This window comes from Notolepis coatsorum, assembly GCF_963971535.1.
Source record: "Notolepis coatsorum genome assembly, chromosome: 7".
NCBI classification, from domain to species: domain Eukaryota; kingdom Metazoa; phylum Chordata; class Actinopteri; order Aulopiformes; family Paralepididae; genus Notolepis; species Notolepis coatsorum.
Genome location: NC_140171.1, coordinates 151,157,207 through 151,184,023, shown reverse-complemented (window position 1 = coordinate 151,184,023; position 26,817 = coordinate 151,157,207). Strand labels below are relative to the sequence as shown.

The following is a 26,817-nucleotide window of genomic DNA, read 5'->3' as shown; positions in this document are numbered from 1 at the left end:
CGCAGCAGCAGCAGCAGAATGCCCCGCGCGATAGTACATTGTAACTGCTTGTACAAAGCCACTTATTCTGAGATGATAATTAATGTATCTGGATAACCAATGCACGGATTTTGTCGAGGCAGGTAGCGTTATTTCGGGAAAATTGATATCTATAGTCTGGTATATTTTTCGTCCACGAAAAATGGAGGCTGTAATAATTATTATTGCTCGAGAGTCTCTATGAATAATAATAATTAGAGCCTCCATTTTTCATGGACAAAAAATATACCAGACTATAGATATCAATTTCCCCGAAATAACGCTACCTGCCCCGACAGAATCCATTCATTGGTTATCCAGATACAGATGAATTAGCATCTTAGAATAACAAATAACACTAAAAGACAAACGCAACATCTTTTTCTTTTCTTTTCTCCAGCGCGACCAGCACATCTTTCGTTGGATTGGCATGTCTAATAATGCTGTTATTAGAAAATGTGAACTTTTGTTTGTACAGCCTTTGACAACCTACTGTATGCATGTGTGCGGCTGTGCGCTTGGCAGAGTGTTGCACAGTATTTTGTTATTTTTGTATGTCATGTTTGGTACAGTAAAGTGGTCTAGTGGAGCAGCAATATACTTGTTGTGGTCTTTTTATTTTAGTATTTCCTTCTTTATCTTTGTCACTTTGTCAATGATTAAGAGTAAGTCAGTTAAAAATGATCCCCGTAGTGCTGTGTGTGTGAGTGTGTGTGTGTGCTGCTGTACTACCTAAATAAAAAAAAAAATTAGGGGTTAGGGCATTGTAAAAACGCTAAAATAATAAAATAAAGGTCAAGCGCGTGCGCGCGGGAATCGTTCGCCAAGCAGTCGCACCCCCTGGCGTCAAGTACAAACTCCGCCTATGCGTCCATCCGGTCTCAGCCGTCAGCGACTCCGGTTTCCTGAACACGTACTTATAACCGAGTAGACCTTTTATGTGATTATGTGGTGATTACTGCCATCAGTGACTGATCAGTCGCACCTGTGTAAACAAACCCTGCCTCCCCCGAACAATTGTTTTGGCCCACTTCGCCGTACACGTTTGAAGCCTCTGTCCATGAACTCTTATTATTTGGATTGCTTTTAGAATAAGAGCTAACGTTAGGTCATTGTTTACAGCGGGGGGAAATCCCCCCCGGCGGGTACGTCATTGTTTACAGTGGAGTAATTCCCTGTGGAAAACAAAGACAGGCACTCTGGACACTTGGTCATAAAACGCAACCTTACACACACACACACACACACACACACACACACACACACACACACACACGAACACACGCAGGTTTTCTTTGTCATATGCCTTATTTCTGCAGAATGAACTGGCCGGCCTCCACTTTAGAGAGTGCTTCGTACTCGACGCGGTATCTTTCAAGCTGCATCTTTTTCTCTGCGATGAGAGCCTGAAGCTGCTGTTGCTGGGCCTCTCTTTGTTTAGCCACAGACATCAGCAAGTTCCTGGCTCTGATGGCCTTCATCTTTTCAGTCTCTGCTTCTTTTGCCAATTCATCCACCAGCTCAATGAGACCTCCCACAATTTTTTGGAACTGGCCGATTTTGTCCACAAACTCTTTACACTCCTCCTTCAGCTCCGTGGTTATCTGCGCCACCTCCGGCTCCAACACCCGCAGCTTGTTCAGCTCATCGAAGTGAAGCCCGCCGTCCGCCAGCGGGTCCCTGGCCATGTCCACGAGGCCTGTCAGCACGGAGGGCTGGTTAAATGTTAGCGTTTCTTCAAATTGCTTGCTGTATTGTGATTATGTGGCATAGCCAGGCAGCCAAACTCCTCCTCTGCTGCTGCCAAGGAAACCAAACGCTTGAAAATCCTTCTTCTTCTTCTTCTTCTTCTTCTTCTTCTTTATTTTTTCCGGCAGTGTAAACGCAACATGGCGTATTACTGCCCTCCTCAGTTCTATACTACGCCCACAATTGAGAACAACTTAAATATGCATAGGCCTACAAAAAAAATCCAACATGACATGGCCTCATGGTGCGTCTTCTATCCAGGGTCAACGGTCTTCAAACTGTGATTTATTCTTGAGAAGGAATGATGCTAAATATTCAATGGGATTCTGAGGTCTTTCCTTGGCCAGGACCGACAAGCCTTGGAGGAGAATGGGCACTACCGTCTGATCCAAGTATGCCCTGGTCGGGAGGGATTGCAGGTCCACCTTCTGTTTGGAAATCTTCTCTGCGTTGGCTTTTTCATTCTCCACTATCCTCTGGATGTTTTCCGTCAGACCATATTCAACATGAGGGTTTTTAGCGACTGCTCCCTCCATGGCCTGATCAGCATCTGTATGATCATCCGCCATGTTGCGTTGCAGATGAGAGGGCTTTTAAAGGCGACATACGTTCTGCCATTTAAGTTAAATTTAAAAAAGTCGTGTGCTCAAAGTTTAGAAACGACCAAGATAGTGCCCCAACTCTATGCAACATAGATGAGTTATTTTGTTCATCACCACAAAAGTGTCCAGAATTAAATAGTGTCGGGTTGATGTTGGGTAATATTCGTTTTTGGACAGATTTTAAACAGCTAACATTAACTAACATTCAACAACGAGCTTGTGTTTATAACCTAATTGGTTTGGCACAACTTCTGTCCAAAATTAAATTCGAAACCAGCTGCTGCATCCAAACAACCAGTGACGACAAGAACGCTGCCAGCAGAATCCTCTTTCCTGCATATATATATATATCACAAATGTTCTAGAATGTTCTAGGACATCAGAACATCACAGTATGATGTCATAATAGGACATTCTAGAACATGTGTATGTTACAGTATGATGTCATAATAGAACATTGTAGAACATTTGTGATGTCACAGACTTGCTTCTCCCTCTCGATCTCCTGCTCTACTGCCCTGATCATCTCCTCCTTCTCTCGTCTCTCTGTGAACATGGTGTCTATACTCTGTGCCTCTCTGTCGTTCTTGGCTTTTAGCATCTTCTTCTTCTTCTTTATTATTTCCGGCAGTGTAAATGCAACATGGCGTATTACTGCCCTCCTCAGTTCTATACTACGCCCACAATTGAGAAAAACTTAAATACGCATAGGCCTACACATTTTTTAAATAATAATAATAATAAATAAAATAACATTATATCCTCTGGTACAACTCTGCCTCGTGCAGAAATGTCAGCACTGCTCTGTGATCAGCTGGTGGTTCTCATTATTCAGGCCAAAGAAAGATTTTAGAAAGAACGAAGAAACTCCAAATTCGGATTTTTTTTTTTTTTAAAGATTTCCCTTTCTTTCCTATACCTGTCACATTCTAGGAAAACATGCTTGACAGTTTCAGGCTCTCCACATTCACACCGCCCATCTGGATGTTTTCCCACAATGCTTAAGGTACTGTTCAACCCACAATGCAGTGGCGGCCGCCACTGGGGGGCGCTAGGGCGCCGCCCCCCCTCAGAACCTGCCCTGGTTATATGAGAGAATAACAAGAACAATTATTTTTTTGTTTTTTGTTTTATAGCCCTATAAATAATATAAACATGTTTAAAATTAATAATATTTACTCATTTTAAGTATGTTTGTGTTTCCAATGCACCATATAACGTTAATAAATAAAATAATAAATACTCGTTTTCTTGAACAGGAAGTGACTCACTTTATTTTTTTATTTTTTATTTTTTTTCTCGGCCCAGGCTAGACGCGATAGCGCTCTGAGTGCGCGTAACGCGTTGTGCGTTGAAATATGACTATTATGTTGGAATCCGGGCGCGATTTGAAGCGGTCTAGGCAGCAGCAGTCAAGAATTTCTGTAGCCGCATTTCGCGGAGACGCTCTCTGATTGGCCGACGCCAGTATTTTTTTCCGTAGCAGCATTTCGCGGAGACGATCTCTGATTGGCCGAATCCACTTTCTAATGTTCCAATTCTAGCTTATTCTAGCTTGGTAGAGATAGTTGTGTTGTTGTGAGATGCAGCTGTTTGTCTTGGAGCGTGATGGCAAGTTCTTTCAACGGTTAGGCTTAGGCACTCTTTCAAAGTTGGTTAAGGTTAGAGTTTGTGTTAGAGCATGGCGATAGAACACCAGGTAGTTTGCAGGCTGTTCGAGGCAGACATGGACAAAGACAATCACAGTACTTGTTGGCTATTAACAAGCTATATTATGGATGCAGTGTGGAGGGACATGCATGGACAATGGATGGACATCAACACAGGCTGGATGGACAATGCCATGGAGTGGATATACACTTTATCAACAAGCCCTTCTGCCAACAACAAGGTAGATTAGCGATATTTCTCTCTACTGATGGCGCATAATATCAACAGCTGATTCGTTGTAACGTTACAGCTTTCAGCTAACGTTAGCTACTGCTAGCAGTTAGCGCCGTTAGCTTAGCTGCCCATTTATAAATACTGCATGGAAACGGAGTAACGTTAACGTTTAAACGTTATGTCGAGGTCATATAATACTACAGTTGACATAAGGTTAACGTTACCCCGTTTCCATCAAGTGTTTAAATAGCAGCAATCTTGTTGAAAATGTAACGTTACTAAAATGCTCCGAGCATAGCCAGCCTGCCTCTCTCTCTCTCTCTCTCTCTCTCTCTCTCTCTCTCTCTCTCTCTCTCTCTCTCTCTCTCTCTCTCTCTCTCTTTCTTTTGGATTGAAAATGCGTGGATTATGGCTTGTTCAATATCGTCTATGTTTGAATGAATGAATGAAAACTTTATTAACAGATTGCAGAATGGGTACAATACAGTACGGCTCAATACACACAATTGTTAAGGGGATGCAGACCTGAGAAAGACGTTTGTCTTGTTTACATCAGGGTCCCAGATTTTCGATTCATATCGATAGTTTAATAGCTAGCCTTGGCTCGTTTAACAATATGCAAAATATGTGTACAGCCCTGTACTCATAGTGAAGTTATTCTTGGTATATAATACTACTATACTAGGTCTGATTGTGTAACGAATCGATTCCACATCGCGCTGTGTGTGAGAGAGAATAGGAGAGAGAGGGAGAGATCTGAGTGTGTTTGGAGACGGAGCGAGTTTTGTTTCTAACTTTTCTATTTATATATTGTGTTTCAAGTTGTGAATTAGACTATACTTTATTTGACTGGGTGTGTGTTGTTGTAGTAACAGCTGAGCGACTCGTTCATACGAGCCGATTCATTGCCGTGAGCGTGAGTCGAATCGCTCACGTCTTGCCATGAGTCGGTTGCGTGGTACTGTACATGTTTGCAAAATGTTTTGGTATAGCGCCCCTAGTGGAGAGAGAACCAGCAGCCGCTACTGCCACAATGTCCCAGCCTCAATCTACACATCTTGACCCTATCGCTCCTAGACTTGACTTGAACAGCACAGAACGTAGGGTTAAGGCACAGTTAGCTGCACACGGAGCTGTGGCAGAGTGGTAGCTCCAGAGCTGTGGACTCTACCTCGGTCCCCATTTGATGTTGGGGAGGCCCTGGAACTTCAGCGCCTGTCTGTCTGACCAGTCTGACTGCAGGTGGCCGTCACTGTCCGCCTCCTACAGTTTCTCCTGTATTGTTGCATCATCATTGATTTCTGCTGCTCCTCGGTCACCAGAGGCTCTCTCGCTGGCGCCCCCTGGCCCCTCTTTTGGATTTTGACAACTATCTTGGTCTTGTCATTTTTGCCAATGTAGTCCTGCAGTTTCTTCCCCCTCTGCAACTCCTTGGCAGCCCACCACAGCTGGCACTCTTCCTCTGTGATCACCTGCAGAGAGGCCTGTCTTCCTGATAGGTCTTCCTGGTTCTCAAACTCCATCCTGATTGGGTTGTGGGGAGGCAGACCCATGGGGTAGACAATCGTAACTGCACCCCTCAGCTGGTATTACGTAACCATTGACTACAGGAAGGCTCGTTAACTTGTCAATGTTACACAATAAGGAGACGGCAGCCAAAGTATCTAAATAAAGAATATTTTAATTAATAGTTACCATGGTTTTTCGTAACTGAAATGAACATCAAATAATAGACCGACAAACACAGGACTATACAGACAGGATCAGCACCAGACGGAAGGGATGACAGACTACTTATACACAAGGGAATGGAGAGACAACACACACCTGGGGTAATTGTAATTGGGTACACCTGGGGGGAAAACAATAGGGACTACACACCATGACAAAGGACTACATCTAGACATGACACATCACACTAGGAACGCCTGATCAGGGCACATGACACACATAACACCCCCCCCTTAAATGTATGGCCATAACCCCAGAATAAAAATGGGGAAATGGACATAAACAACAAAAGAGAAAAAATACCCCACAAAATAAATAAAGGGAAAAATAGTGGCCACTTCTAAACACGTCTCAGACAAACTTCATAGACTACGATATTGCCGCTGCACTAGAACAATGTGACATCGATCGGCGCTGCACTCTGCAATCTGTCAATAACGTCCTCAATCGATCAGGCAATCAGGCAGGACGAATGGGCAGCCCCAGCCCCACTCCTCACCAGCCCGACCCGCCCCTGGAAAACAGAACAAAATTAACAAAGAGAAACACAATAGGCCACAAGACAGTTCCAACACAGAGCCACCTCCCATGCGGAGGAACGTTCAGCCTCGCTCCCACCACTGCTTCAGACGGAACAATGACGGCCTCCTCCATTTCCCTCGCTCCCACTGGAAAGAGAAAACTCACAGCATTGGCATCACTCACATTATCATCACTCACATCAACACTAGATGGGGCCAACACACAAGCCGACGCTGACGTAGAGGGCACAATAACAGGTGCAGCCACTACTGAGGCTGGCACCGGCGTTCTAGGCGTGGGAAAAAGGATAGGGATGGAATTGGCAGTACCGTCAGGCACCGCGTCACTGCCCGACAACCCCATGTCAAATAAATCAGCACCACCCGTCATGGCCGTCGTACGTGCATCTGATGGACCAACTCCCGTATGCACACACGCCAGAACATCCGCACCAACAGGCCCCGCTGAAACGCAAATGACATCTGATGTTATTAACATCTTACCCCCTGCCAGGTCATTACCGAGGATCAATGACACCCCCTCGATCGGGAAACGGCTATCGACCCCGATAACGACCGGTCCCGACACCAGGCCCGACTCCAAATGAATCTTGTGTAGCGGCATTCTCATAACATGTCTACCAAAAGCTCTGACCCTTATCCCAGCATGTGCTTTTGATCTGTTATAAAAGGATAACACATTCCTACGGATAACCGATTGAGACACAGCAGTGTCCCGTAAGATAGTCACAGGGACCTTCCTACCACCTTTGTAAAATGATACCAACCCTCTACTGATAAAAGGTAAATAGGCTGCCGCCACGCCTTCACCCACAGCAGTGGGCGTCGCAACCAACGATATTTGTGTCATCTGTGTGGTAGGACTGTTAACCCCGTGAAGGAGAGCATAGCAATTATCTTTTATATGCCCTTTTCTTCCGCAATGAAAACAGACACGAGTGTCCCCCCCCAGACCTCGCTCACCAACTCCACCTGCGTCCGCATGTGTTAACTGCTCGCTATTGCCAGAGGCCCCCAGTTTACCACCGGAGCTCCACCCCGGTCTGTCCTCCCCACCAGGACAGCCAGGCTTGACAAACAGCACCCTGTGTGTTAAAACAAACTAATCCGCCAGACCGGCAGCCACCGAGCATTTAGCCACCTTCCGTTCGTTGATATACATCGCCACATTATCGGGCAAACAATACGACTTGAATTCCTCCAAGAGGATGAGCTCCCGCATTTTAGCCAGGGTGTCCACTTTCTCCGACGCGCACCACCGGTCAAACAACAGCTCTTTCTCGTACGCAAACTCCACATGAGTCTGCGAGCTGCCCTTTCTCAGAGCCCTGAACCGCTGCCTGTACGCCTCAGGCACCAGCTCATACGCCCTGAGAATCGCAGCTTTGACCGCCCCGTACTCTTGGGTATTCGGGCACAGGGACGCATACACATGCTGGGCTTTTCCCGTAAGGACACTCTGGAGCAGCAAGGTCCAGTGTTCGGCCGGCCATCTCAGTGTCGTGGCCACAGTTTCAAACATGGAAAAATATTTATCTACATCTTTCTCCAGAAACTGCGGCACGAGACGGAGATATTTGGCCACATCGAACCTATCCTCAACGTGTGGGCGCACCTCTGCCCCAAGCCTCCTGAGTTCAAGCGTGCGCGCGTGAGTGCGCTCCGCCTCGGCTTGGTCACGGTCAACCCGCTCCAACTCGCGCGCATGCACACGTTCCGCCTCCGCGCGCACACGGTCCGCCTCCTCACGCTTGAACCTGAGCTCTTCAAACCTAAGCTCCAACTCCAACTTGCGCAGCCCCAGAGAGCCATCAGAGACTTGGTCCAACTCCTCATCGGTGTCGTCATGCACCACCTCTTGGGTGGTCAGAGCCTCTACCAATGTCCCCCGCTGCTGTGCTTTTCTACCCGGGGCCAGCTTAACCCCATAATGGTCCGCTATTCCCGCCAGCTCATCTTTCGTGCACACGCCTAACAACCCCACTGTCGGCCTGCGCACAAAGTCTGCCACTGTCACTGGCATTTCTGAACCGGGAAGAAACAGGGAAGGAGAAAACGAGGGATACCTACAAACACAACCACCATATATCAAAACAAACGAAAACAATCAACCCCTAACTAACCACAACAAACAAAAGAAAAACGGCTTCACCCTAGCGTCATTATAGTCCTGGTCCCTACCTACTTCGGCCACCGTTCCACTACCAACCCTGGTACTGTATGTACGATATATAAACAAGCGCTGGCACGACCGCCTAATGCCTCCACACCTAGAGGTATTCGCAAATCAACCACTGTCATGTGTCCAAAAAAAAACCAAACCCATCCCCAAACGTTCTCAACCCTCACTATAGTACCCCTATATAAGTAACCACTATACACACGCCAGCCTAGGAGGAGCCTGACAGGGTCCTTCTAATACCCCGACCGCATGTGGTGTGTCCCCAGGCGATGGAAGGTACCATATATAAAATGGTCCAACTGCCCTAGCTGGTTGAGAACGCTCCCTATTGGAGAAGTATTTGCCAAGGGGGTCTAAAACATGGGTCACACACACGACAATGCCAACCATACCTCACAGTGTGGATCAAGCCCAGCGGCCATCACCAAATGCTTGCTCCTAGTCATTTGGCCGAGCCCCCATATTACGTAACCATTGACTACAGGAAGGCTCGTTAACTTGTCAATGTTACACAATAAGGAGACGGCAGCCAAAGTATCTAAATAAAGAATATTTTAATTAATAGTTACCATGGTTTTTCGTAACTGAAATGAACATCAAATAATAGACAGACAAACACAGGACTATACAGACAGGATCAGCACCAGACGGAAGGGATGACAGACTACTTATACACAAGGGAATGACGAGACAACAAACACACACCTGGGGTAATGGTAATTGGGTACACCTGGGGGGAAAACAATAGGGACTACACACCATGACAAAGGACTACATCTAGACATGACACATCACACTAGGAACGCCTGATCAGGGCACATGACACACATAACAGCTGGTCTAGGGCTAATAGGTGAAAATAGCTCTGATTATCCCAAGACTGGTCAAATAGATTCCTTACCTCAGATCAGATTATTCCAAAAAGATCCAAAAAGATTATTCCAATTCCTTATCGCCATTCCAAATATCGATCGCGTTTATTGATCCAACGCTGGGTGGTCGAAAGACATATTCCACGTTGTTCTGATGGTGGGCAATGAATGGGATCGGCTCGGATTACATGCCTGACAAGTAAAATGTGGAATCCGGACTCTTTTTTTCCCATCCATTTCATTCAGTCCAATCCAATGGGGTGCAATACCATCTGGAGAGACGATAGGGGGCGGTATTTTCCCTGTTCGAGCTCAGACAGATCCCCAGTGGTAACGTGAGGCTAGATTGATGAAGAATTCATGGAAATCGATAATAAAAAAAATATGAACGTTATAGCAGAATGTTCTGGGGTATTTCCTGGAACGCGAGATATAGGGTGCTAAGCTGATAACGTTAAATCGAATGGCGTTTCGGCTATAGACAAGCTAGAGCTAAAACTCAAAATGCATATTGTCGGTATCATGGTCCACCATGAATGCATGAAAGGGGGGGGGCGGGGGACGTCATTTCTGATTATTGATTACCAATAACGACATTAGCCTCAGTAGCCTTATTCGCTGATCGGCTGGTTGGGTATGATAACAAGGCCTGATCAGCATGTAATTTACGTGAAAAAGCTCTTCCCTGTGGCCGGTTGGACTGCAAAACGGATTTCCCAGTTATCGATCGCCATCTGGTAGATCCATATGTCAATTGGCTGATGATATATTCCTTTACTGCATACTGAATTCAGCGTCCCAAAAACTATTCCAGGCCATCGGCTACACGCATAGCTTTAGGCTAACAGAAAAGCCCATTCATATTAAAAAAAAGAAAAAACACCGGTCTGTAACAGGGAACACTGCATTGTCAAGACAGCGCCCCTACGAGGATCTGGCCGGTAATGCACTTTTCCGAATTCCAAGAGTAGGGTAAATCTGAAGTGCCGCTCTGTGACATTAAGTAGGATATTACAATGGAATAAAAGCCTAAACAACCTTACCACGTATATATACGTGGTTGGTCTTCAAGCGTTGGATCCGAAACATGTACGTGGTTGGCCCCGAATGTGTTAAAAGCTCAACAACAGATTCTCAGAGCCTTGCACTGTAGCACATCCAGCTTTCCTAAATTTGACTTGGCAGCAGAACCGTACACAAAACAGCCATAATCAATTGCTGACCTGATCATCGCCTGATATATCAAGCACATGGTCTCTCTAGTTTCAAGTTTCTTTATTAGTTGTCATACAGAAGTACAGAATACTTTTATACAAAATGCTTCTTTCTGTTTCGCTCCAGAGACTGTGCTAGGCAAAAAATAGATAATAAAATAAGTATAGCAAGTATAAAATAGAAGTCAAGTACGTAGACAAAAATGTTCAGTATATACATACAATGCTCTATGTAGAGTAGAAGTAACTGAGTTACCATACAATATACTATACAGTGCAAAGCAGAAGTGGGATGAGTGAATGAATGAATGAATGACGTTTGTCTTGTTTACATCAGGGTCCCCCATTTTCAATTCATCATAACGACATACATAATACAGATAAACAGTACATAAACAAACAGTTTCATTTTCATTTTCATTTTCATTTCATATTGACATTTAAGACATACTCAACATACATGACATTTATGGCATAGGGACATATAGGTATTTAGTACTGATACATTTGTGACATATACGGTATTCAAATATACAGTACTGTTACTCATAGATACATATGATGGGGAGGGGACTGTACATTAGGAGGGGGTGGGTGGGAGAGAAATATACATATACGGCGGGGAGAGAATATATACATGCGGTGGGGAGGAGACTGTCTATTAGGAGGGGTTGGGGGTGGGGGGTTTGGACATTTACGGTGGCCAGTTTCGAATTGCAGCCTCCCGTAGGTGCTCTTTAACCCATTCTCCGCCATTCACGTGTTAAGGCGGGTTTCTCCGACATGCGTTGTCTGCCAATAACTCCGTAAGGCATTTATGAGATCAATATTTCATATTTTCGTCATGGTATTCATATTTCACCCACGGAGACTTGGGTGATGCTGTCTGGGCCATCACAACTCTGCAACGCTTCAATACCGCCACCTCGTGGCCGATCGATGAGTTGCCAAACCGGAAGTGCTCGGTCCGTCCCCTATTTTCGTCCGGCCACTCGCTTATCGTCCCGGGGCTCAATACAGACACCGTGTATATGGATCTTTGCCATAACTCAATAATCAACATGATTTGGACGTGTATTAGTAATATACAAACCGGAAATGGATCGCATCGATCATAATTGGGATCTGTTTGCTCCACTCTCATCGCCCAACGCTACGAGGAGACTGGGGTGAGTTTCAGCGTTTTTCTTTATCATTTTCGATACAAACTGCTCTGATCAATATATCACCCATACTACATGAATCATTTAACGTCGGTCATTGAATTATAAACGACCCCCCCCCCCCCCCTCCGTTCACCCGCAGATGACCAGTCATGACGTTTAGGACCATGTACAGTTGACATTTTTAATATAACGTAATCGGTATCAAACTGCATTTGATCATCTAATATATGCATTTATGCCTATATCTCACGTTCTATGAAATACTGCAGAAAACGATAAAAACTTATTTATACTCTAGACGGTATTTTAGTATGAATGTGTGAATGAAAAAGTAAAACGTTCCTACATCCTGATCGATAGATAATTGATGTTGAATGGGCCATAGTAATGTCAATTTAGCAATACAATTTAAAAAGTTATAGCCCTGAAAAGAAGGTGAACATCTCCATAGACTTATAGCGCTGGCAGAGAGGGTACAATGATGGGTACAATGCCCGGCAGAGAATGGGTTAAGAGCGGTTTTGAATGTGGGTAGGGATTCACATTCCTTTACAGCTTTGGGTAGGGCGTTCCACATTGATGTGGCATAATTGCGAAACGTGTTTAGTCCCTTGTTTGAGCCGAATCTGGGTTTAACATGATTTGTTGAGCTTCCTCTGGTGTTGTGGTCGTGGTATTCACTGACCTTTGGGAAGTATTTTGACATGTACATGGGTACCTTAGTCGTATAGTGTATCTTGTAGACCAGGCCCATTGCAAGTTGCTGTACTCTGTCGTCTACTCTAAGCCATCCTAGGTTGTCAAAGTGTGCAGGGGTGAGGTGGGTTCTAGGGGTAAGGTCAAGTAGTAGTCTGACTAGTTTGTTTTGTGATGTTTGTAATCTTGTTTTTAGCGCCTTTGAGGTGCTTTGGTAAGATAAGATAAGATAAGATAAGATATTCCTTTATTGAAATTCAGGCATCATAGCAGCATGGGGGGAGGGGGGGGGGTACAGGTAGTAAAAACAACACAGGCAGTGTAAACAATTTGGTCAATTTGGTCAATATAATTTACTATCTGACTAGCTGAAGAAATATTCACATTATTCACAGTGTCACATAAGGTGCAGTATGCATAAGGTAGTGTTATAATTTACTATCTACTGAGTATACATTATTCACAGTATCACAGTATCCACTGAAATATACATTATTCACAGTATCACAGTATCACAGTATCCACATAAGGTGCAGTAAGTCTAAGGTAGTGTAGGTTGTCCTCCTTGGGTTCCTAAAGTCCCAGGTCAATGTCTGGTAGCAGTCGCTGTCGCTGCCCCCTGTTGTGGAGCCTGGAGGCTGCTAGTCGCTGCCCACTGTTGTGGAGCCTGATGGCCGCTGGTATGAAGGACTGTCCGAGGCGGTTAGTTGAGTGTCGGGGGGGAATGAGTCTGTGGCTGAACGAGCTTCTCATCTTGACTAGCTCGTCGTAGAGGGGGTGGTAGGGGTTCTCCATGAGGTGCAAGCATAGTCATAGTACCCTTGAATGAGTGCTCCTGCCAGAGTCTTCAGGGTATTCTTGTTTACCAGAGAGGAGATCCGGTACAAGAATCTAGTTCGTTGGTTGACTTTTTTTATTGCATTGGATGCCATTTTGTCACAGGAAAGATTTGCCTCTAGGATGGAACCCAGGTAGGTAATTTCATCTTTCCTTGTGACAATATTGTCACCCACTGTAACTGAGAAGCTGTCGGTCTTGCTGAGTTTGTTATTTGAACCGAAGAGAATGGACTCTGTTTTGCCCATGTGTAATGATAGTTTGTTATCAGCGAGCCATATGCAGATTTTGCCTAGTTCCGAGCTGAGGGTTTTTTCAACCTGCAACTTGTTCTTGTCAGAGACCAGCAGAGCTGAGTCGTCCGCAAACAGGAACAAGTTGCAGTCACAAGCTGACGACATGTCATTTGCATAAATTAGGAACAGTAGCGGTCCTAGTATGCTTCCTTGTGGAACACCACAGTTCACTGTTGTCGTGTAATGTGTTCCTATACCTCAATGAGCCAGTCAGACAGTAGGTACCTTTGGTTATAGCTTTTACTGTACGTCGGTGTATCACAATACAACATGCCGTGAGCATACACAATTGCACTCTGAAGTCCCGCCCACTCCCTTAGGCTATTGGCTTACACCACATCTCCCTTTTTTAACTGTTAGAATAACATTAACATTTCCCAGTTCCACATGAACATCTTCACATAACATTCACTTACAGAATAAATGTGTTTATGAAACTGGTTAAACAATGCACTCTTTACGTGTACATTAGAACATCAAACAATACACTCTTTACGTGTACATTAAAACATCAAACAATGTTCCTCTCACAGATCTAGTCTATGAGGTCTGACTACCTCTCTGCCTGACCTTGTTCTGACTGTGTCAGGGGAGACCCGAGGTGAGTCCATACTAGACAGTACTGGTTGGGGAGAACCAGGCACAACAGGAATGTCCTCCTGTGGTGTATGACTGTGTCGGGCTTCGCGTCTCTGTTCAGGCATAGGCACTAGGTGATGACGGTTTTGTCTGATTGTGCCATGTGGCCCGCTGACAAGGTAGGACCGTGGTGTGTGATGTGCGGCTGTCACTGTGCCTGGTGACTTCATATCGGTGACCCACACCGGATCTTCTGGTGACAGCGTTGTGAGATTCTTCACCCTGTGTCTCTGGTCGAAGTGCTTCAAATCCATCCACCTCTTCTCTCTTTCCCTTTGCTGAAGTCTCCTTAGATCGGGAAGTGCTGGCTCCAACACCGCTGGGAAGGTAGGCACTGTTGTGCGCAGACGACGTCCCATGAGCAGCTGTGCTGGGCTGAAACCATTACTCAAAGGCGTCGCCCTGTATGCGAGCATGGCTAGATATGGTTCTGATGATTTCTTCAGCAGGTTTTTTATCGTTTTAACTGCTCATTCCGATTCGCCATTCGATTGGGGAAATCTCGGACTGCTGGTTGTGTGCACAAAGCCATAATGTGCAGCGAAGGCTTGCATGTCCTGTCCCGAAAACTGGGGCCCGTTGTCGGATATCAAAGTCTCTGGAATTCCATGCCGAGCGAACATCGATTTGAGGTGAACTATGACATCTGGTGATCTTGTTGGGCCTAGTTTGGCTATCTCCACATACCTGGAGTAGTAGTCAACTACGAGCAGATAGTTGCTACCGTTCAGGGAGAACAGGTCTTCCCCCAGCTTCTGCCAGGGCCTGTCGGGGAGTGTAGTTGGCATGAGTAGCTCACGCGTGTTCACCCGCTCTTCGAGACACGCTCTACAGTTCAGAACTAGCTCCTCTATCTGACTGCTCAACCCTGGCCACCACACAGCCTGCTTCACCCGGTCTCCGCACTTGACCACCCCCTGGTGGCCCTCGTGTATCTTTTCCAATACACTGTTTCTCATTGTGGAGGGGATCACCAATCTCGTGCCTCTCAGTAGCAGTCCATCATGCACACTCAGGACGGCGCGCTCCGCCCAGTAGTGCCTCACCGGCCCTTCCAGTCTGCTGCGGTCCGGCCACCCCTGTACGCAGTATTGCATGACCTGTGTGCACACGCTGTCGTTGCCCAGCTGTTCCCTGAGATCATGTAAGTAGCTGCTACTTGCTGGTAGGTTATCCATGATGGAGTCGACGTAGATATTGGTGTCCTCCATCAGCTCTTTGTCCCGTCCTGTGCCGCCGTCCCCCAGAGGCGCACGCGACAGGGTGTCGGCTGTAGTGAGACTCTTCCCCGCGACGTGAGTGACGAAGTAAGAGTATCTCATGAGACGCATCCGGAACCGCTGTATCCGTGGTGGGAGAGCGTCGAGCGCCTGTCCCCCTAGCAGGCTCACCAGTGGCTTATGGTCTGTCTCCAACTCGAAACACAGACCCAGGATAAAGTCATTGAACCTTTCACACGCCCAGGTCAGGGCCAGAGCCTCCTTTTCAACCTGGGCGTACCGCTGCTCTGTGGGTGTGAGAGACCTGGAGGCATACGCTACAGGTGCCCAGACGTCATCGTTTCTCTGTAGCATGACCGCTCCCAATCCGTATGATGAGGCACCTGCCGAAATCTTCAGGTCACGATTAGGATCATACAGCTGGAGAACAGGTGTAGATGAGAGCTCCTGTTTGAGGTTGTCGAATGTCTTTTGCTGTTCATGTCCCCAGACCCACAGGTTCTTCTTAGACAGCAAGTCTCTCAGCGGCTTGTCCTTCTCCGCCAGATTAGGAATGAACTTCCCGAGCTGGTTGACCATGCCCAGGAAGCTCCTGAGCTTAGCCATGTCAGTTGGCTGGTCCATGTGTTGAACCGCTCTTGTTTTGTCCGGGTCTGACCTCACCCCCTCCGCGGAGATAACGTGTCCAAGGAACTTCACCTCACGCACGCCAAACTCACATTTGTCCATGTTGAGAGTGATTCCGGCCTTCTGCGCCCTCTCCAGGACAACATGCACTCTTGCATCGTGCTCCACTTGAGATGAGCCCCATATGAGGACGTCGTCCATATGGCAGGCGACTCCTTCGAGACCCTCTGTGACTTCTGTCACCATCCGATTCTGGAAATGTTCTGGGGCAGAAGAAATTCCAAATGGCAGTCGATTGAAGTAGTAACGGCCGAATGGGGTGATAAACGTAGTGTAGAGTGCAGTCTGCTTCGCCAGAGGATCTGCCAGAACCCCATATTAGCATCCAGTTTGGTGAAGAGTTGTGCTCCTGCTAGCATGCCAAGGGTTTGGTCAACTGAGGGGAGAATAAACTTCTCTCTGCACACGGCCTCATTCAGAGGGGTTAAGTCCACACAGATGCGGACCTCGTCCTTCACCTTCTTCGGGGCTACGACCATGCCGCAGCACCAGTCTGTAGGTTCCTCGATCCTGGTGATGACCCCCAGCCGCTCCATCCGTTTAAGCTCCGCCTTGACCTTTCTCATCAATGGGAGCGCAACTCGTCGTGGAACACTGAGTGCGAACGGTTTGGCATCAGGCTTGAGCTTGATTGTGTATTCCTTTTGCAACAGACCCAACCCCTCCCAGAGCTTTGGGTAGCTCTCCTTCACTGTGTCTAAGCTTATGCTATCTACTCTAGCTACTAGATTAAGCTTGACAGAGGCTGGTCTAATCAGCAGGGATGTATGGAGGTTTTTGACTATGTAAACATCCTCAGTTATGGTCCTGTCTCCATAGCACAACACTTCCCTCACAGCTCCCTTCACCTCTAGTGGCACCCGTCCGGGCCCAAACAGTGGCTTACATGGACTGATCAGCTTGTGCTCTGAGCCTGACTGAACTATCTTTTCATACACCTACTCTGGCATGACTGTAACATCTGCCCCTGTGTCGATTTTAAATCTGACCTTGGAGTCTCTGATTCCGATGTCTACAGTCCATGGGTCATCTCCTGCCTCCACACTACCTAAAAATATGCTACTACTGTCCTCTGTGACAGTGTTCACACCACTGGCTGATTTGCAAACTTTAGCATAATGGCCCAGTTTACCACAGTTGTGACACACTACATTTTTAGCAGCACACTGTGATATTGGATGAGAAGGTTTACCACATCTGAAACAAGATTTATAATCCTCTCCTTTAGGAGGCCATAGCCTTGGTTTAGCCTGGGCATGTGGCTGTCCTTTGTTTACAGCCCAGGGTTTCCCCTTGCTAGCATGTACTGCATCCACATCAATCTTGCTACTACTAGTCATCTCACACCTTAGGTCAGTCTGTTGTCTCTTAATCTCCTCAGACTGCCTCGCCATGTTAATGGCTTTTGTCAGGGTTAAATCTTTGTCTAACAGTTAGACTTGGTGATCCTTTTCTGTATTTTATTAAATAATGATTTTCAGATTTTGAGAAATGGTCAAACTTATCCAAATATGGTATTTTCATGGATAACAGTGCAGCTGCAACAGATAGCACTTTAGTGATACTTTTCTGTAATCAAAAAAAAAATTATTCTTTTTTATTTTTAAATCTCAAGGCCCCCTCTGTCATGCCTCTGCGCCCCCCCTGGGGGGCGCGCCCCCCACTTTGAGAAACACTGGTCTAACTGCATCCTCTCTGATAGCCCTGTGTCTCTGAGACCAACTACCAATCTGTCCCGTAACAGTTCATTGTGCAGCCCCCCGTACTCACAGTTTTCACATAAAGCATAAAGTGCTGTAATGAATGAGTCCACAGTTTCTGATGCTTGCTGCATCCTTTTGTTGAACCTGGCCCTCTCATAGATAACGTTCTTTTTGGGAATAAAGAAGCCATCGAATCCTTCCCTCACTGCGCTGTATTCTTCCCGCTGTTGGGCGGTCAAGTTGAGACCACGCAGCACGTCATTGCAGTAAACCAGCGTGTTTACCTGGTTAGCTTCGGGTGAGTTGTTCAGGTTGCTAGCTAGTCTGAAGCGTTCAAACCTCCTGCTCCATTTTTCCCACTCCTGTGGTTTGGAAAAGTCAAAAGGTTCTGGAGGGTTTATAGTGAAAGTTGCGGACGGAAGAACTACCGCATTTTGCGCAGGTAATGGAGCTCCCGCTGCTTAAGAGATAAGATAAGATATTCCTTTATTGATCCCCTTGGGGAAATTCAGGCATCATAGCAGCATGGGGGGGGGGAGGGGGGAGGGGTACAGGTAGTAAAACAACACAGTATACAGGTAGTAAAAGACAACACAGGCAGTGTAAACAATTTGATCAATATGGTCAATATAATTTACTATCTGACTAGCTGAGGAATATTCACATTATTCACAGTGTCACATGAGGTGCAGTATGCAAGAGGTAGTGTTATAATAATTTACTATCTACTGAGTATACATTAATCAAAGTACCAGGGTAGTCTACTTTGTCCCCCTTGGGTTCCTATAAGTCCCAGGTCAATGTCTGGTAGCAGTCGCTGTCGCTGCCCCCTGTTGTGGGGCCTGGAGGCTGCTAGTCGCTGCCCACTGTTGTGGAGCCTGATGGCCGCTGGTATGAAGGACTGTCCGAGGCGGTTAGTTGAGTGTCGGGGGGGGATGAGTCTGTGGCTGAACGAGCTTCTCATCTTGACTAGCTCGTCGTAGAGGGGGTGGTAGGGGTTCTCCATGATGGCATCCAGCTTCCTTATCATCCCCCTCTCTACCATCACCTCAAGTCTAGGTAGCTCGACTCCCACCACGGAGCTAGCCTTCCTCACCAGCTTGTTGAGCTTGTTGGTGTCCCTTGTGCTTGACCCTCCATTATTCTCCTCCCGCGTCGTCTCCTTGGCATTAGCCAGTTGCTAGTCCGTTAGCTTCAAACAAACACTATGAAATCCCCCGTCGAACTTGGCTCAAAGTAGGTCCACTTCAGACACCATGTCGTGTAATGTGTTCCTATACCTCAATGAGCCAGTCAGACAGTAGGTACCTTTGGTTATAGCTTTTACTGTACGTCGGTGTATCACAATACAACATGCCGTGAGCATACACAATTGCACTCTGAACTCTACTCAAGTCCCGCCCACTCCCTTAGGCTATTGGCTTACACCACAACTGTGAGGGGGGGGATAGAGTACCGTTTACCTCCACCATCTGTTCTCTCCCCTCCAGGTAGGATTGCATCCAGCTCACTGATAAACTATCAAAACCAATTGCTTTTAGCTTGTCAATCAGAATGGAGTGATTGACAGTGTCAAAGGCCTTTTGTAGGTCCAGCATGACCACTGAGGTACAATGTAGGTACAATATAATTTACAGTAAGGTGTAATTAGGTATGGGTTGTAGTGCAAATTTTTTACAGATAAATATAAAGTGTGCTTAGGTGTACTAAAGTGGTTAAAGTGGGTGCTGCAGCGAGTTGTATGTTTAAAGTGAGTGTGTGCGTGTGGATGTGTGTGCTGTGAGTGCATTTGATGGTTGTTACATAGTGTTATTGTTCGTTGAGCATCCTGATGGCCTGGGGATAGAAGCTTCTTCTGAGTCTTTCTGTGCTTGCCATGAGACTCCTGTATCGCTTGCCTGACCGCAGCAGTTCAAAGAGGCAGTTGTTTGGGTGGCTCGAGTCTTTGATAATTCTCTTAGCCTTGCCCATGCACCGCTTCTTGCACCCACTCCCAGCCAAGCTTCTCAGCACATTCACTATTCTTTCACACTTTGCCAGGGTTTTCTCTATATGAACAGCCCAATTCATTCTTTCATCGAACCAAACTCCCAAAAATTTAAACACCTTCACTTTCTCTAGAGGAGACCCATACATGACCAGCCCACCTCTAGGCAACTTCCTTTTAAAACCAAAAATCATATCATTAGACTTAGAGGCTGAGATTTTAAAACCCCACTTGTCTCCCCATTCCTCTACATCCCCCAGAGCTCTTTGAACCTGCTTTAAACAGTACTCAACATTCCTCCCTCTTTTCCAAATGGCCCCATCATCTGCAAATAAAGACAACCCAAACCCTCTTACAATTTGACTGAAAATGTCATTAATCATAACATCGAAGAGGACCGGACTAATCACGCTTCCTTGCGGGGTGCCATTTTTACAGTTTTTGAGGTTTGCCCCCCCACACGGAATCATCCTGTCTAATAAGAAATCCTTTATCCAATTAAACATTCTCCCTCTAACTCCTAAATCATACAGTTTCAAAAGCAACCCCTCTTTCCACAAATAATCAGAATACACCTGGGCCCCGTTCCTTGTACCTGGATAACTGAGTTAGCCGGATAACTTTAACTGGATAACTGAGTTAGCCGGACTTTCCGGTTCCCCGTACGTGGATTTTCCAAATCACCATGACAACAGATCCAAAAGTTTGAGCCTGGTCGAAAGCAGAGTTTAAGTTCAAGTTAGCCTGAACCATCGCCACGCCCCCGCAAAGAAGTGACAGCCCGTTTCCTGAAACTATTCCCACAGTCTACGATCTGCATTATACCATTCTGAATTACGTTTTTGTGCTCCATTCTTCCAGAGGGGGCTTTTGAAATGTAAAATAGACCCAAAATGCTGATACTAAATTCACTTTGTCCTAAATAATGCACGTTATATATACCGTGGCGCTCGCTCGTGCGATGTACACATTATGTGGTTATTTTAATTGTAACTGGGATTAAGATGTCTGATGAGATGCGCTGTTTGACGGATTTGAGAAATTGAATGAGCCGTTGACGTCACATTAATGAATGAGGATAAAGAGATAAACTTCATTCAAAACAAAGGATATTCTAAACACGGGTCTCTCGTTCATTAATGTATAAACAATGAATTTATCCCATCTGGCACAGTGGTGCAGCGGTAGTGCTCAAGCCTGCCACGCGGCGGCCAGCCGTGTATAGGTGTAACAGACTGACAGCCAATGAAATGGGTGCATTTGTCACGCTGTCCAAGGAGCTGAACTGCTCTCGTGCAGCCGTGTTCGAATCCCGGTCGGGGCAAAAGCCTGTCATACATTATCAAAGATAAACAGCTATGTTGAATCAATAAACATGAATATCACTAAATAAACATGAATATTGCACAGATTTAGATTATAATAGTAAAGCTATTATAATAGTTCGATGGTTGTGATGGCAAAGTTTGCGTCAGGTTCCTTACTGTATATTTGCATATCGTATGTCACAAATGTAACAGTACTATATACCTGTATGTCATGTATGTCCCTGTCATAAATGTCATGTATGTCATAAATGTCACTATGAATTGAAAATGGCAGACCCTGATGTAAACAAGACAAATGTCTTTCTCTGCTCTGCATCCCCTTAAACATTTTGTGTATTGAGCCGTACTGTATTGTACCCATTCTGCAATCTGTTAAATAAAGTTTTCATTCATTAATTCTGTCCCCGTCTCTCCTTGTTGCACATATTTAGATTATCATTAGATTGTAGCGGCAGAGGTTTTTGTCAACTTAAATCATGTTTCTTAATTTATGCACAGGACTGTGTGTGGATGACCACAGGCCTGTGGTCCCCAACACCTCTGGGGTCAAACACCATCTCCTCAGTCTTCTTAACATTTAAAACCAGACAGTTATTGTCGCACCAGTTTACAAACCACTGGATTTCCAAATAATAGTCAGCTAGGTCAGTGGTTCCCAAAGTCGGGGTCGCGACCCAAAGGTGGGCCGCGAGCAGCCACGGGTGGGCCGCGAGATGATTTAAAAAAAAAAAAAAAAAAAAAAAAAAAATTATTTTTTTATTTTAATTTTTTTTTGTCAGGCCACTGAACTTAGAAGCAGGCCAGGACAGTGTTTCTAGTTGTATTCTAAAATTCTATTCTATTGTATTCTAAAATGTGACTATATGGTTTTATATTAACTTAATAAATAAACAAAAACGAAAAATCTACTTATTTCAACGAACATTTCAAACTAAATAACAGATTATGCACATAAAACGCTGAAAACAACCGAAGCAACAATAGTATTTTAATGAGGCTATTATTATTATCATTATTATTTTGCAACAGGTTAGCCCTCTCATAAATAGCACATATAAATGAATAACTAACTTGAACTAACTTAATAGGATTGAAGTGATATTTGGCTTAAAAAATCGGTCGCCTGACAAAAAAAAAAAAAAAAAAAAGCCAGACGATGTGCATTGGGCCGCGGCTCTCTGACGCCTTATTTTCTGGGCCCCGGCCTGAAAAGTTTGGGAACCCCTGAGCTAGGTCACTGTCATTCTTAATTAGAGCTAAAATGGCAGCGTCATCAGGAAATGTTCATATCATATCTGGTGAATTACCTAGCTCATGGAAGTCGGCCATGGTTCTCCCCTTGTTAAAGGGCGGAGACCCCTCTGACCTAAATAATTATCGCCCTATTTCCAGATTGTCTGTAATGGCCAAAGTCTTTGAATCGCTTGTAAACAAACTGAAAGAGTTTCTAGCTGACCATAATATTCTTAACAAGTCTCAGTCAGGCTTCAGATCCATAGTACTTCAGCGACTATGCTAGTCTCAAATGACATAATTGAAGCACTAGACAAGAAAAAACACTGTGCAGCATTGTTTGTTGATCTGTCTAAAGCGTTTGACTCTGTGGATCACGCATTACTGCAGAGGCTTGGCTGCATATAGGTCTTGGTAAAACGGCTTTGAGCTGGTTTAAAAACTATCTATCTGAAAGAACTGTGTCTCAGTAATAATAATAATAATAACTTTATTTGTATAGCACCTTTCATACAGGGGATTGCAGTTCAAAGTGCTTTACATCAGTATGAAATAAAACATAAAATCAGTGTAAAACAAGCAGCAAGAGCAAAGCATAAAGTGGGATAAAATAATGCAGATATATTAATCAATTCATATCAGAACCTCACGTTCCAATATGCTTCTGTAATCTGTTACAAAACATGATAAGGTTATAGTATGCACCCAGCAGATAGTGGGGCGTAAAGATAAAAGTAGAAATAAGTCAAATGAGCAGACATATAAAATCACAGTTTTTCACATTAGGATCTAACATCCTTTAGGGCCACCTTGTTTATGGTTTGATTCAGTTTTAGTAGAATGTAAAATACATGAATGATGAAATGAGCACATAAAGTGCAGACATACTATAAAATCCTCTGATATATAAAATAAAGGAGAATAAAGACATCCCTCCAGGCCTCCAACTCCCTCTGAAAAAACTCTGTCTCAACAAAGTCCTGGAATGGCATCCTGGGATTGGTGAGTCCTTCTGCTGCATAGGTCTGGAAGACCTTAGTGGAGCAGTAGAAGTACAGTATCTCACCGCTCCAGTCTGATAAAAAAAAAAGTGGATGGTGGAGCCATCTCTGAGGAACCGGGACTTTGGCTGACCAGTTGTGTGTCCTCTTGGGGAGCCGCTGTTGTTGTTTCTGCTGCTTCTCCAGCATCTCACTGAATGAATGAATGAAAACTTTATTTAACAGATTGCAGAATGGGTACAATACAGTACGGCTCAATACACACAATTGTTAAGGGGATGCAGACCAGAGAAAGACGTTTGTCTTGTTTACATCAGGGTCCCCTATTTTCAATTCATAGTGACATTTATGACACACACAACATACATGACATCATGACATTTATGACATAGGGACATACATGACATACAGGTATATAGTACTGTTACATTTGTGACATATAAGATATGCAAATATACAGTACTGTTACCCATAGATCCTAACTATTATAATAGTTCAATGGTTGTGATAGCAAAGTTTGCGTCAGGTTCCTTACTGTATATTTGCATATCGTATGTCACAAATGTAACAGTACTATTGTTTCTGGCTTAAAGGCCAACCTTCATATTGTATTTTTGTTCAATAAACAATGTGGACTAAACCTTCAACAATACACAGAAGGTTAACACTTTCACTGCCACACAACAGCCGGTTAACCCTGTAAACCTTCTAGTCCCAAAACATTCTGTGACTAATTCAGTGCAGATTGTAATGTATTGTCATCATGCAGCACAAGTACAGTACAACTAAAAGAGGTTTGGCATCCAACCAGAGTGACTATGTAGCAGTAACGTGAAATAGTAATATACACTGTACAGGTGGTTAAACTGGGTATAACATATATAAATTAGTACTATGAGTACTACATGTATGTACAGAGTTGTAGTATTAATATGTACAGTGATACAGGTATAAAGACACTATGGTAGTAAGTCATACTGGCCAGCAGTGTAACTAGTAAGAGTAGGTAAGAGATATGTACAGAAAAAACGAACTCAGTCACTCGGTAAATCAATTCAATTGGAGTCTCTTTAAACAGCGGCAACACAAACCTATTGGTAAACAAACGTATTGTTGAAAATATACAATATGACTGCTGTTGTGACAGTGTTTAGGAATCGGATCTTATTTAGTAGTTTAAACTCACCTTCAAACATTAACAGGTTGAAAAACGCTACTTTCTCCAGCTCTGCTCTTCTTCTGTTCTTCTTCTCCTAAATGTGGATACAGCGCAGCATCCACAAACTCGCAACAGCGCCACTAGTGGCCAAAATAATACATGGTTTTGTAAACAGGGAGTGGATGGAAGTTAAGGGAAGGATCGTCGTTAAGACACACGAGTGAATGGACGTTAAGGCCAACTACTCCAGGGTGCCGCCCACCCAGCGACCGGGGTTCAAAACCCGGTGTTTCCAATATGATTTTTTTGAATATAATATTAATGATTATACGCCAAAGTAGCCTGGTTTTAAGTTAAAATATTATAAATCTACATGCATTGAGGATGTCATTCTTTATATAGCTCTCAACGTGCACCAAATTGAATTATTCCTATATTGCAAAAAGAAGGAAAAGACTAGGGTCTCGAACCCCGGTCGTCTGCGTGATAGTCAAAACAACAACCCGTTAGACCACATTGGAGATAAGTTAAAGATCGACTATACATCAATCAATGGGTAAGAGAGCCGTATCGTAATTCTGTATAAGTTTAACTAATTATTTTCGCTAGCAAGATCTCATTTGATTATTCAATCCAGCAGGCAAGTTTAAAGAAATATAATCTGATTGATTGAGGTAATGAGGGACTTAAAATTAGCCTATAGATAACGCATTTAACTTGTCGGCGAGGCGATTGAGCCGTATTGCAATCTGTCAATAAAGTTTTAAATCAATTAATCAATCAATGCCGTTAGAGAATCAGGATCTCTGCCATCGATACGTGCTGGCTTTTCGCCTGAAGCGGCCGCGCGCATCTAGCCTGAGTCGCAAGTCTGGCTTGAGTTAACGAGACTGAATCCACCTTCGAGGAACAGGAAAATCCCGGCTTCGAACATCGGGTTAACTGAAGCTGGATAATGACATCTTGATCGACTTAGTTGAACCAGGTACAAGAAACAGGGCCCTGCAGAACCCCTAGCGTTGACATGAGATTCGATTCCAATGTATTGTCATAATACAGCACAGTACAGTACAACCAGAATACGTTTGGCATCCAACCAGAGTGCAAATGTAACAAGTCAAGTTCAAGTTGTTTTATTTAGCTATTACATTACAGTGAAATGCTTGGTTCTTTCACTGCCCAGTCCAGCCCAACCCAGTCCAACCTAGACCAGCCCAACTTTCCCTGCCCAACCCAGTCAAGCCCAGCATCTTTCACTGCCCAGTTCAGCCCAACCCAGTCCAGAATAGTTCCCTCTTTCATGTTAATATGTGATATCCTAATATTTTGAAGAGCAGAGACGGTGTGATTAATATGTTTTATGCTAATATTGTGAAGAGTAGTGTTGTGAAGGATCAGATTAAACCGAATATATATTTATTTATATATATATATTTAATTGTATTTGTATATCGTTTGATATCCCCTGTATATTCCTTGTACAATATGCATTGAATATCCCCGTTTCTACTAAACAGCCCATAATAGTTTCATTCTACCATTGGACGAGAACCTGGCGCCAGGTTGCCATACCCCTAGGTCCAAGTTCAATCGTGCCGCCTAACATGTCGAGGCAACCCCCGGTTCCGCGCAGTAATATGTCGGGCGAAATACGAATGGTACTATTTGTTCATAGCGCATATATATATGGCGCTAGTAAAGTAGAACTTTCTTTTAGTCCAGTTCTTTACCCTCCAACAGAGTGACAGACGCAAAAAGCCTCCCCACGACGCACGTGCGGTGTAGTAAGGCCTACTTGGCCCCAGAATAGGCATTGAGATATCGTGTAGATTAATAGTTGAATAGTCATAGTTTGGCACTATACCGTCGAGTTGGACGTATTCTATTAAGCTAATAATAGTCTATTTATGTATGGTGCATCGTTCGGTTAGAGTTCTAAAGTTATCAGTACCCCCATCGTTCCTGACGTTATCTGGACGCTTAACCAGGCTGGTCAGACCCCTAGTGGTGATTGCATCCGAGGAGCTCCGGGCCAAGAGCGACTGGACCTGTATATTGGATTACTCTACCC

The 26,817-nt window shown here is 44.7% G+C and overlaps 2 protein-coding genes across 2 annotated transcripts; both read right to left on the bottom strand.

Annotated features, from left to right (window-relative positions):
- Positions 1–1,325: 1,325 nt before the first annotated feature.
- LOC311231810 (intraflagellar transport protein 20 homolog) lies at positions 1,326–1,748 on the bottom strand (the record flags this gene model as incomplete). The annotated part of the gene is made up of 1 exon (XM_084318434.1): positions 1,326–1,748. Exon 1 carries the CDS (start codon positions 1,704–1,706, stop codon positions 1,326–1,328), a length of 381 nt encoding a protein of 126 aa, XP_084174560.1. The 5' UTR covers positions 1,707–1,748.
- Positions 1,749–2,004: 256 nt separating this feature from the next.
- LOC311231547 (protein dpy-30 homolog) lies at positions 2,005–2,336 on the bottom strand (the record flags this gene model as incomplete). The annotated part of the gene is made up of 1 exon (XM_084318169.1): positions 2,005–2,336. The coding sequence occupies one exon, from the start codon at positions 2,334–2,336 to the stop codon at positions 2,031–2,033; it is 306 nt and encodes a 101-aa protein (XP_084174295.1). The 3' UTR covers positions 2,005–2,030.
- Between the last annotated feature and the right edge of the window lie 24,481 nt (positions 2,337–26,817).